Here is a 12112-nt window from a genome sequence, read left to right on the forward strand (position 1 = left end):
TTGGGGAATGCCCACCCAGCTATGGGCAATTTAGAATGGCTTAGGTTGGAAGGGACTTTAAAGATTACCTTGTTCCAAACTGTGAAAGTTATACTAAATCCTTCCTGTCTTTGAAGTATGTAAGCAGTATGACTGGCAGGCATGTGCTTATGACACAAAAGTGATGAAGATGGAGCAGCAGATCCTTCAGTGTGCCTCATAACCTATTGGGACAATTAGTTCAAACTGAAATCCCTGTTGCTGTATCTTTACAGTTCTTTACAGCTAATATAGCTTACTGTGACAGGAAGTCTTTGTGATTTATCACACCTGTACTACAATATTTTTTCCTAATTCTTGGTTGCAGTGTTGCTGTAGCTGTTAGGTGGACTTACTGAGTTTATGTGCAATCAAAATCATTGCTCTAAGAGATGTCAACCCTCCACCTATAAGACTACTCAGTGGATTTTGACTGTGGCTCTTTCCACATTCAGTGTTACCTCTCCACCTAGTCACAGACAGATAAGGCTGCATAAATTTAGAACTCTGCTGCATCTGTGATTCAGGGACCTTGTAGGTTTATTTTACATTCAAAAGCTGACTTCTCATTGGTTTCAGTATGAATTTCATCATTCTCTGGAGGCTTATTATGTAGACTAGAAAGAATAAAAGTTTTTTCAAAGGAACCGGGAATTAGATCCTCAAAAGCTGTGTATCATATGCACGTTTAAGGATTTCATTTCTATGTGTGAGGAAAGAGTCTCTGTGATCTGTTTGTTGACAACTGATTTACAGCACACTGTGGCTGGCTTGCTCATACATAGCTAGGGAAAAAGAGGACTGCTGTTAATTCTAAGTATGCAGAGGAAAAACTTGGGAAATGCATTGCTTTATCTTCTATAGTCACTACATTCAATTCTGTAGATGGATTATGAGTCTATGGGCACGTGGGTGCATGAACATGTACTGCCTCCACTGCTTTGGGTGCGCAGGAGCATTATTTGGAGCTGGAAATGAACTGGGTGGGAGATGTGGGCATGGGCAGGGAATAGGAGGAATTCAAAAGAACAGAATTGCAGCTTGCAAAAAGCCGCTATATGTAAGAAATTGGGATTGTCTCTTTGCTTTCACGTTCTATATCATTGGTGATGAATGTATAGGGAGCAAGCACAGTTGAATTACCTCTATACCTTCCTTTCCAACCTTTTATGGAGACTGGAAACAAGGAGAAAAAAGAGATAGAAGAACATAGGAACATCTTGTTGCTTCTGTGGCAATTGATAATTGATGTAGCTGGCCACCAACAAGGGCAATTACTTGATTTGGAGCAGGGGAGGAGACTGAGGCAGAAACCATGACCCCACATAATCATTCTTTCTTAGACGTCTAGAGCAGAGTAGCTGAGTACTACTTCTTTCCTCTGGTTGCCTCCATGAAAATCACAGTATGCATTCTAAGATATCTTCCTCCTCCTGCCTTTAATTTTTTTTTTTTTTGAATGAGACACTCAGTGATGTGATCTTTCACTGTTGTTATAATCCAGATGTACTTTCAATAATTTTGAAGTCCTGATTCCACTTTGCAGGTTGCAAGCCTGATGGTTTTTTGATTAATGAGTTGTCTGGTCTTAACTTCTTAAAATGGTCTGTAAGTAATGACTGTGTGAAGCATGGCATGCAGGAATGTGTTGCATAAGGTACTGTAAAGGCACCTGGTCACCATTATTTGGTTCTGTTAGACTTTTTCTTGTTATTTGGGTCAACAGAATTGCTACCTGTAGTCTGAGCATGATTACACTGTCTTTTGCTACTCTTTATTTTAGCTGTGTTGATAAAAAGCAAGCAACCTTCTTTTTCACCCCTGCAATAAGTGGGCCGAATTCGTCTGTGCTGAAGTTACACAGGGCTGAATGAGGCTCTTCGTTTTCTTGTAGGAAATGTACTGATCAATGCAGAATGTATTTTTGTTTGTATTTCTAAAAAAGCATGGCTTTTACAGCTTTTTGTATACCAAAATCACCTTTAGCCACTTCTTGTCTTTGTGTGTATGCTTAAAATTGCTGGGGACAACATAAACAAACCAGAACACCAGTGCCAATCAATGTGTATCACTATATATATATATATATATAGTGATACACATTGATTATATATATATATATATATAAAATATGATGTGTATCACTATATATAATAACACTGTGTATTGATTTTTTGCCCTCCTCAGGTATGAACTGAATTCTCCATATGCACATTTCAAGCACTTTTTACATCTGAGACAGTTTCATATATTGTTGGTCCCTGTCTGTTTAATTATAGAATTCCAAGACCATGGGACTTTGCTTGCAAGGAATCAGCTAGGAATTTGTCTTGAAGAGAGAAGATTGCTTAGCTGATGTACCTGGTGCCTGTGCTGAGCGTCAAACATAATTTAGGGAGTAACAGGAAGGGGGATGGAATGTGTTCACATCTCCGAATTTCCAGTTGTTTATGTTCCTTCCCAGGTTGCAGTCATACAGTCTGAGTCAGAGAACTCATGAGCCTGTCCTGACGTTTGCCAGAGGATGGCATACAGAGTGAGGAGTCACTGGGCTAAAAAGTCTTGTCACAGACAAATTTTTAAGGCTTCTCTGAAATGGAAGACATTAATGGAGTAGGCTATCTTATGGAAATAGAGGGAAGACCATTCTGCTGCCTGATTACAGATTATTTTCTAAGCTTTCTCTGCCTTATGACTGGCAGTAAATTTGAGATAAAGAGTACTTAGTATAAACTGTAGATTTTCTGATCTGCTCCTGGAATTCATAGGTTCATATCCATTATTTCGTGGACTTGAGTTCCTGCTCAACTGAGTGACGTGCTTACTGAGAATGTGAGGACTCAGTTGTGTCGTGTCTTGAACCCAAGCAATTGCAGAGGCACATGAGAACAGAACTGGCCAAAAAATATTCTATTGGTGTGTGAATTGTGTGCATATAAATTCACCATGTGCTATTTCTAGAGCATGCATTTGAGTCATTGTTGAAAAAAATGTAACATTACTTCATTTTATTGGATAATTACATAGGTCTAAACTACATTTTCTTTCTGACTTCCAGGTTGTTGTGGGAGATAAAGTTGTACTGATGCCAGTCAATGCAGGGCAGCCACTGCATGCTAGCAACATTGAACTTCTAGATAACCCTGGCTGCAAAGAGGTGAGTTCAACAGGGGAGAGGTAACTTGTCAATCTGAGATGTATTATACTGTATTCTTTACTGGTAGCCAAAATGCCATAAGCTAGATGCCAGTGTTAAACACTGGTTCCAGTTTGACCTCAGAAAACCAGGATGAAGTGTGTTTATTCTTTGCACAGTTCCTCCTAGCCCTGAGAGCTTCATGAACCTTGCATGAGTTTCTGAAACCCTCACTGGTATAAGAGTTAGTCGTCTTCCATCAGCTATTTAAGTCTTTGGCTGTAAGCAGATAGAATACCCACTGAGTCTACAACATCACCATCGTTCTGAAACCTACAGAACACCAGGACGCATGTTAGGTACTGCACGTACCTGGAACTAGGCCATGTTCCTCACTATTCTAAATGTGGTGTATCCTTATAAATGAATAGAATGTTCCACAATAAATAAATAAATAAGAAAGTAAAAAAGACAACCTTTAAGACTCCAATTATATGTTTTTTCCCCCAAGGTAAATGCTGTCAACTGTAACACAAGCTGGAAGATAACTTTGTTCATGAAATTCAGTAGTTACCGAGATGACGTACTGAAAGGAGTAAGTATGATATATATATATGTACGTATTCTAAGTTTGAATGATTGTGCCTTATTTGTTTGCAGAGAAATATTAAATGGTAAAAAAGAATTAAAAAAGGACTTTATGGAATCATTGGGGATCCCTCTCTGCTATCCTATACTAGCTAGTGTATTTTATCTTTGTGCTGTTATCTTTCCAAGTGGAATTGTCTGGATTGTGCTAGCTTCCAGCCCCTTCCCTCTACCACAGACAACAGAGGATCCTGGAGAAAAGATGAAGTTTAAGCCTAGAATGAAGAGTGCTTTGTACAAAATTGCTGTGGTGTTTCAATTTAGGCCAAGGTACCAAAGGAGGTCTAACATACTAGAAGAGGGAGTGAAGCATGAAAGATGACAATAGCTGTAGTAAGACAGCTGATGGTTTGCTCAGCTTCATGTACCTCCAGGTCACTTGTATAAATCACTTGTATAATATAAATATTTTCATAAATAAGCAAACTTAATTTATTCTCATTTGTACCTTACTAAATCATTATCAACTGGCTGGTTTTTTTTTTTTTTTGGTATTGAGGTATGTATTTAGCTTTGAGGAGAGACAGGGAGAAACAAAAATGATGCTACTGGAAGAAATATAGAAGGGACATTGATTTTGGTTGCAGAGAAGAAAGGATAAGACTATTATATCAGATAACAGCATAAAAGGAGTTTTATAGATAGCAAATAAGGTCAAGGGGGTACTTGTAAATACATTTCCTTTGTTGGCTAGGTGAGGGGCAAGGCAAAACAATAAGTTCCTGTTGTATTTATTGAAAAGTTGAGACTGTGGAGTGAGGTGGATTTGAGAGAACGTGGATGTATTGGACCATGAGAGAGGAAGGTTCAGAAGTAAGAGTCCGAGTTGTGTCAGGAAAGCCTAAAAAAAGACTCACATAAAAAGTCGCTTTTGGATTAACTATTCATTGCAGTGCTCTGAATACTTAGTACCTGCTCCAGCACCTGCCAACTAATAAATATTTTCTTTGCATCAACTATGATTGCATCACTGGAGATAGTACAGATATTGAGTCTAGCAACTTTGCCTTCCACTTAGTAATGCTTCTCTCTCATATTACTTTAGGGAGATGTTGTTAGGTTGTTTCATGCAGAGCAAGAGAAGTTTCTGACCTGTGACGAATATGAGAAGAAACAGCATATTTTCCTTCGTACTACATTGCGTCAGTCAGCCACCTCTGCAACAAGTTCTAAGGCACTGTGGGAGATAGAGGTATTTTTTTCCCTTTTCATAAATATTTTAGTACCTGAAGGTCAGGGTTCAGTAAAAATACTTTACCACAATATGAATCATTCATAGCCTCTTGATATCATCATATGCCTCCTCATATCTATTATTATTTTATGAAGCAGTTTGTGTAGGATGAACACTGAAGAGATGCTTTATTGCTGTGAGCATATGGAGAGGATGTTTTTTAAGTGTATTTGGCTGCACTGAAATGATGAAGGATCAAATTCAGACAACACAAGTAGTGCAATTTTATCAAAGCCAATAGAATGACACTCATGAATTGTGAGTTGTGAGTGCTTAAATTTGACTTTTTGTGCAATATAGAATGTTGAAATTGATGATGTCTGGCAATAAATCTCACAAAAGTGAAAGACTTTCTGCAGCAGGGCACATCAACGTCTGTTTAAAATTAGACTGACTAAGGTTGTCTTTGCTGAGTGGGATTAGCAGATATATTAACTAAGGAATGTTGGAAGCTGGAATGCCACATGCTCCATTATAATACTGTAACTCCTGTGTCCAAACATCCTTAGATGTTGAACTAACTTTGTGCTTTTAATACAAAGTGCTCATCACTTGGAAAGTAATACAAGGCATATTTTCTGTCACCTGGTGAAAAGTAAATGTGATTAGTGGTTATCTATGGTGGGCTTACTGTGAACACAGAACACCTCTGTGTGTTAAACTGTTTGTAATGATGTAGTTTACATACTTTTATTTGGAATGAGTTGTAAGAAATATCAGTGATTGAAGCATGACTTTGAGAAGTACTATTAAAAATCTGTACACCTTCTTACAGGTTGTCCATCATGATCCATGCCGGGGAGGGGCAGGACAGTGGAATAGTTTGTTCAGATTTAAGCACTTGGCAACTGGAAACTACTTAGCTGCAGAGGTAAGAATGTCAATTAAACATGATGTTGTGTGTGCCTAACCAAATTACAGTACATGTTCTAATTCAGAGCCACTGCAGTAGGTAGGTCTGTGAAAAGATCCCATACCAGATCTGAATGGGGAAAATGGAATGTGCACTGCTGCATCACACTGTATGGCTGTAAATTTTCCGAGCTGCAGTACACTGGTAGATGAATTCAAGACAACATCTAACCTTAATTTTCACTGTACCGTTGAATTTCAAATCTGCTGTTAGTCATTATGGTGCCAAAGAAAGCATAGAATCATAGGATGGTTTGAGTTGGAGTTGACTGCAACTCTCAGTGCAACCATCCATTCAGTTCCTTATTCAACAAGTGGTCCACCTGTCAAATTCTTATTCCTCAAATTTGGCAACTAGGATGTCATGCAGGACAGTGTCAAACACTTTGCACAAGACCAGGTAGATAATGTCAGTTGCTCTTCATTATCCACTGATGCTGTAACTCTGACATACAAGGCTACCATGTTTGTCAGGCATGACTTGCCCTTGGTGAAGCCATGTTGGGTACTACCAATCACCTTGTCTTTATTTTCCACGTGTCTTAGTAGGGCCTTCAGGAGGATGTGCTCCATGATCTTGCCAGGCACAGAGGTGGTTTTCTGGGGTGCATTTAAAAGAGTGTGGCCAGCAGGTTTAGGGAAGTGATTCTCCCCCTCTACTCTGCCCTGGTGAGGCCTCACCTGGTGTATTGTGTCCAGTTCTGGGCTCCCCGGTATGAAAAAGGCAAGGATCTCTTGGAAAGAGTACAGTGGAGGGCTACAAGATAAAGGACATGAAGCACCTCTCTTACGAGGGAAGGCTGAGAGACCTGGGTCTGTTCAGCCTTGAGAAAAGAAGACTCAGAGGGGATCTGATCCATATCTATAAATGTCTTAAGATGCAGGAGGCAAAGGGACAAGGCCGGGCTCTTCTCAGCAGTGTGTGGTGATAGGACGAGAGGAAATGGCCACAAACTGAAGCATAGGAAGTTCTGCACAAATGTGCGTAAGAACTTATTCAGAGTGCAGTGACGGAGCAGTGGCACAGCTGCGCAGAGAGGTGGTGGAGTCTCCTCTGGAGACATTCAGGACCCGCCTGGACGCCTACCTGTGCAACCTGGGCTAGGGAGCTGCTTTGGCAGGGGGTTGGACTCCATGATCTCTAGAGGTCCCTTCCAACCACTACAGTTCTGTGATTCTGTGAAACTGACTGACCTGTAGTGCCTGGATCTTCTTTTTTTCCCTTCTTGAAAATGGGGTTATGTTTCCCCTTTTCCAGTCAGTGGGAGCTTTGCCAGACTGCCATGACCTTTCAAATATGATGGATAGCATCTTGACCACTTCATCTTCCAGGTCCCTGAGAACCCATGGATGGATCTCCTGCGGTCCCATGAGCTTGTACTCCTTCAGGTTCTTTAGAATGTCTTGAGCCCAATCTTCACTTACAGCAGGCAGATCCACCTTCTCCAAGTTCTTACCGTTGTTTTCTGCAATGTGAATGGTGTGGCTAGAGCACTCACTGCTAAAGTCTGAGGCAAAGAAGTCATTGAGCATCTCAGCTTTCTCCATATCCCTCACGACCAGGTCTCCAGTTTCCTTCCAGAGTGGGCCCACATCTTCCCTGACCTTATCACTGATATATTTGTAGAATGTTGTCTTGTTCTCATTGATATCCCCGGCCAGATTTAATTCTGTCTGGGTTTTAGCTTTCCTTATGTGATCCATTGCTGCTTGGACAGCTTCTTAGTAGTCCTCCCAAGTAACCTGTTCCTGCTTCTACTCCCTATAGACTTTCTTTTTGGGCTTAACTAAGTCCAGGAGTTCCTTGCTGATCCACTGAAGCCTCCTGGCATTCTTGCCTGCCTTTCTTTTTCTCGGAATGCTCTGCTTCTGGACTTGGAGGAGGTGGTCCTTGAATACTGATCAGCTTTCTTGGGCCCCTCTTCTCTCCAGGAGAGGGAATCCTTGGATTCGCTTTCCTTTCTGCTCATGTTTACCATTGATTCTTATGCTGTGATCAGTCAAATATTCTTATTTTCTGGCTCAGACAGCTGTATAGTGATTAAAGTTTTTAAAAACTTGGGGAGGATAAACCTGTCGTATGTTGTTGTAATGGCTTTTGATGTCATTCTTGTGCACAGTGATTATAGCAGGATTCTGTGATTGCATGGTTGACTAAAAATTGGAATAAAAAAGGGTTTGAAGAATTCTTTACCCCTGTTAGAAGAATGGGAATTCCAGGAAAAAGTTTTTTCCACTGATTTAGTTAAGTTTTTGTAGGATTACCTTTTTGACTTACGCTTGCAAGCATGAGTGTGAAAATTTACAGGAGCCAGTTGTAATCACTGTATATTAGAGAGCCCCTGAAAAAAGCATTTCTCTAACTGGTTCAAGTAAAACTTGCATCAGTGCAACTTCTGTATGTAGACTAGTCCCTTATATTCCCAGGGTGATGCTTTCACTTTCCTGTTTCAGCCTACACTGATTGCAGAGTAAGAGCAAACAACTGCCTTCATACTTTTACTTTTTTCTGAGTATTTCAAAACCAGGATCAAAACATAAGCAATTACATTATTTTCCATGTAAGACTTGGTGTAATATGGATCTTTTCATTGATTAGGGTAGTAATTCATAGTGCAGGTTAAAAATTTGACGGTGGTGAAATCTCTGTCTGAAAGAGAGGAGCATCATCCCTTTAAGAAGCAGTGAGCCAGCATTCCTTTACTAATGTTCTCTACACTGCTGCCTCTGAGCTGCAGCAACATTCTGGCTTCTCTGAAGCCAGCTTATTTTATTGTTTATTTAATACTGCTTAATAATAGCTGATTTTCAAATGGCAACCAGTACTCCCAGTTCCTTTTTTTTTTTTTTCAAGAGATATTAAGAGATGCTTCTGCTAGAAACCTTTATTCAGACTAGATAGACTGATGGAGTCAGAAAAGGTACATTTTTTTCTTCACTGTGCACTCAGCGCTAAAGATTGCTGACAGAATGATGAGCTTCCTTCTTCTATACTTTTATCTGCTCAGAGATTTTCAGGAGAAAAATCTCAAGGTGAAGAAGAGTCATGCCTCACTGAACGCAGAACCTGAGCTTGGGACCTTTCTACCTCTGGAAGGGAAATCCCCAATAGGAAGGCTTGTAATGCTGAGGGTGAGAGCTGGAAAATAATTTGGGCTGAACAGAAATGATATGCTATGATTGGAGAGAGACATTAGCTACTGTATCTATGAAGTGTAAAATACCTACTGGTGGAGATATTAAAGAGAATGTTGTAATAAAAACCTGTGAACTGTATTTTGCATCGTTCAGCTGTCAGCCCCAACAGAGCACCCCAACATACACCTCAAAAAATTATGAACAGGGAAGCAGAAACCAAATGTACATGAGATAACTTTAAACCATTTGGGCAAAGCTTACCAAACTCTTATCTTTACTGTTGCAGCACAGGAAGATTACTCATAGTGTGAATTATCAACAGCATCATGTTACTATGACTTGATTTTGATTAAACTGCCATGATAAAGATATCTGGAGTTGAATAATAAGTACAAATAAATAAACAAAATTCATGAATCTTTAAGGTATTGTGTTGGTTGGCTAATGATACAATTTATGTTACAGTCTGATAAATTGTAAATCAGGATTTATCAGTTTTTACAGCAGGCATTTCTTTCCTTCATCTTTATGTAAATTAAGGTGATGTTTAGCACTGAGAATTCTGCAGTAGAACCTTGAATAGATGAAATCTCACACAATGAGCAGAAGTGTCCTTCACCAGAGTTCCCTTTTGCTCCTCTGCAGTTAGGTTTCTATGTTGTAGTAATGATGTGCCTTCTCTTTTTCTCTCAGGCTTGTGTGAGATGTAAATAACTGATCAGCCTAATTTGTGATTAAGTGGGTCTGACTTAAGTAGGAAAAGGATGTCACTGCAGCTTATTAAGTCCAGGAGATGGTCTGGGGACTAAGGAGGTTCAAGCCGCCTACTCAAAGGAATTCAGAAATTTTCAAGTAATATACTTACAGATGTGTCAGTGCTACAGTAAGTAGTTGAAAAAAATGAAATTGAGGCAGTACTGCTATTCAGTGAACATAATGTGCACCCAAGTAAATCTAATTCTTGTAAACTTGAAAGAAATCAGGATGTGTTAAGTGTATGGGAACTGTTGGATCACAGCCTAAACCACTGATTGGTCACCTGAGGTGAGCACCGAGTCAACCATAGGGGCACAGGTGAAGGTGATATACCTGTGTGATTGGAAGGGGTGGAGCCTGGCTTCACCTCTCCCAAACCCCATTTAAGGGCTGACCACCACCAGGGAAGGATCTCTTCTTGGAGATCTCTGTCGTGTGGAGTCCACAGCGAGCCTTTATCATCCTAAACGTGAGCCACCCTCTTCTGCTAGCTATCTGTGTACCATCTATATAGACCTACTGAAATATGGTATCTTCCATACTATTTTTGAGTACCATCCTTGGGGATTATTTACACTACAATAAGTCCTACATTACAGGTTTCTAAGAATCACAGTTACCTAGATTTAGGTACCTTTGGAAAATTAAGTGTTCTCTGATACCTGAATTCTGATGCAGTTTCACTTTTATTCTTTTCCTTTAATCCCCTTTCCACATGGTGTTACTTAAGCTGATTTTCATCAGTATGCTTTGAAGTTTCGTAAGACCTATTAATACTCCAGGCCATACTACTCTGGCTGAAACTGAGTCATCCTGAAGGACCTTTGCTAAAAAGGAAACTCAGTGGTAGGCATTTGCTAATTGCACATTGCTGCACTGTCGTTCTCCTGTGGGAATGCTCTGACACATCAGATGCAGGTATGCTCTCAGCCTCTTACTTAAGACGCGAGGTGGCTATGCTGAAGAAAGGGTTTCATGTTTTGTGGTAAGACTTGGGACATCTGGAATCTGGTGGTAACGTCTCTTCTGTGTCTGACATTTGGAAATCTGAAGCCACTGGATCAGACATTCCAAAAACACTGAAATCATTAAAAGGTGGAATTGAGTATTCAGCTGAGAAATTTTCCTCTGCTTCTTCTTCAGAGATGGTGGGAGTTCTGCTGTTAATGTCAAAAGCACTTGGTTTTGTTGAGCACTGAGCCAGTTCTGTAGCAGGAGGTTTAGACAATAAGCCACCAGCTAAGATCCAGGCTGCTGAGTTTTATTTTCATCTTCACAAAGTCTGCAGTCTTTTAGAGAAAGGTCTGCAGAAGATTCTTTTTTCAGCCTTGGCTGCAACAAAATGACCCAACTTATTGTGAAGTTTTGTAATTTGAAAGAGGAACCATACTTTTAGGTGAAAATGGGATGTTTCAAAATAGCGAAGACTTTTCCAGCATTTTTAAAGTCTCTTTAGTGCATGTACCACGTGCAATATGCATCTGTCCCTGTGTGTGTGTGAATGAGCTGCTGTTAGCTTTCAAGTGCTGTAGTTGTGACCATTCAGCTGTGCCTTTCTCATCACCACACCTAACCTTTTCAATATTCTTGTCACTCAGATTGTTAAAAGTCACCTTGAACTGAGTGTCAACCTGTTGACTGTACTCAAACAAAGCATGCACATTTAATGTTGTTCTCAATGTGTGTAACAGCTCCCGGTTCTGTGATTTCTGAACTGGATAAGCTATACTGTAACTAGTAACACTTCCTGTATGAAGGTGACAAACAAATGTGTGTGTCCATGTGTATATGTATGCACGCAAAGAAATGCAAGGTAAATGTAACTTCATGTTCAACTTCTCTGGTGGTATGGATATTGCTAAAATAGTCACAGAATACATGTGCAAGCATCAAATCTCATGCTAATCTCAGATATTCCAGGAGCAGATAAACCAGAGTACAGTTCCTGTGGAACATTGTGAACATGTACATAGTCATAGACAGTGCAGAATTTGTAAGAAAAATTCTGTGATAATTCTATTTTATTTTTATGAATAGACTAAGATTGGAGCTATTAGGTACCCTGGCAAGATAAGGCAGTAAACCTGGTGAGGTGATTGTCATTAACACAGAATTAACTATACTAAATGAATTAAGATAATGCAGATATCATGTCAGCCTTAATGTTTACCTTATTTGGTTCTATAAAGTTGTTGTCATAAACAAGTGATCAAATCATGTCTTCCAAGAGATTGCACTGAGTACTGGTGTTTGGAGCATGTTGCTATAAC

At 39.8% G+C, this 12112-nt stretch overlaps 1 protein-coding gene across 1 annotated transcript in view; it reads left to right on the plus strand.

Moving 5' to 3' along the window:
• The window catches only part of ITPR2 (inositol 1,4,5-trisphosphate receptor type 2), a 255879-nt gene that overhangs the window by 41465 nt on the left and 202302 nt on the right, over positions 1–12112 (plus strand). The window contains exons 6-9 of the mRNA XM_065742442.1: positions 3077–3175; positions 3666–3749; positions 4848–4994; positions 5812–5907. Of these exons, the coding sequence (XP_065598514.1) occupies positions 3077–3175; positions 3666–3749; positions 4848–4994; positions 5812–5907 (426 nt within the window). The remainder of the gene's footprint in view (positions 1–3076; positions 3176–3665; positions 3750–4847; positions 4995–5811; positions 5908–12112) is intronic.

The sequence above is a fragment of the Cyrtonyx montezumae genome, unplaced genomic scaffold (assembly GCF_038088225.1).
Source record: "Cyrtonyx montezumae isolate F1298 unplaced genomic scaffold, pur_monq_1.0 scaffold_3, whole genome shotgun sequence".
Taxonomy (NCBI): domain Eukaryota; kingdom Metazoa; phylum Chordata; class Aves; order Galliformes; family Odontophoridae; genus Cyrtonyx; species Cyrtonyx montezumae.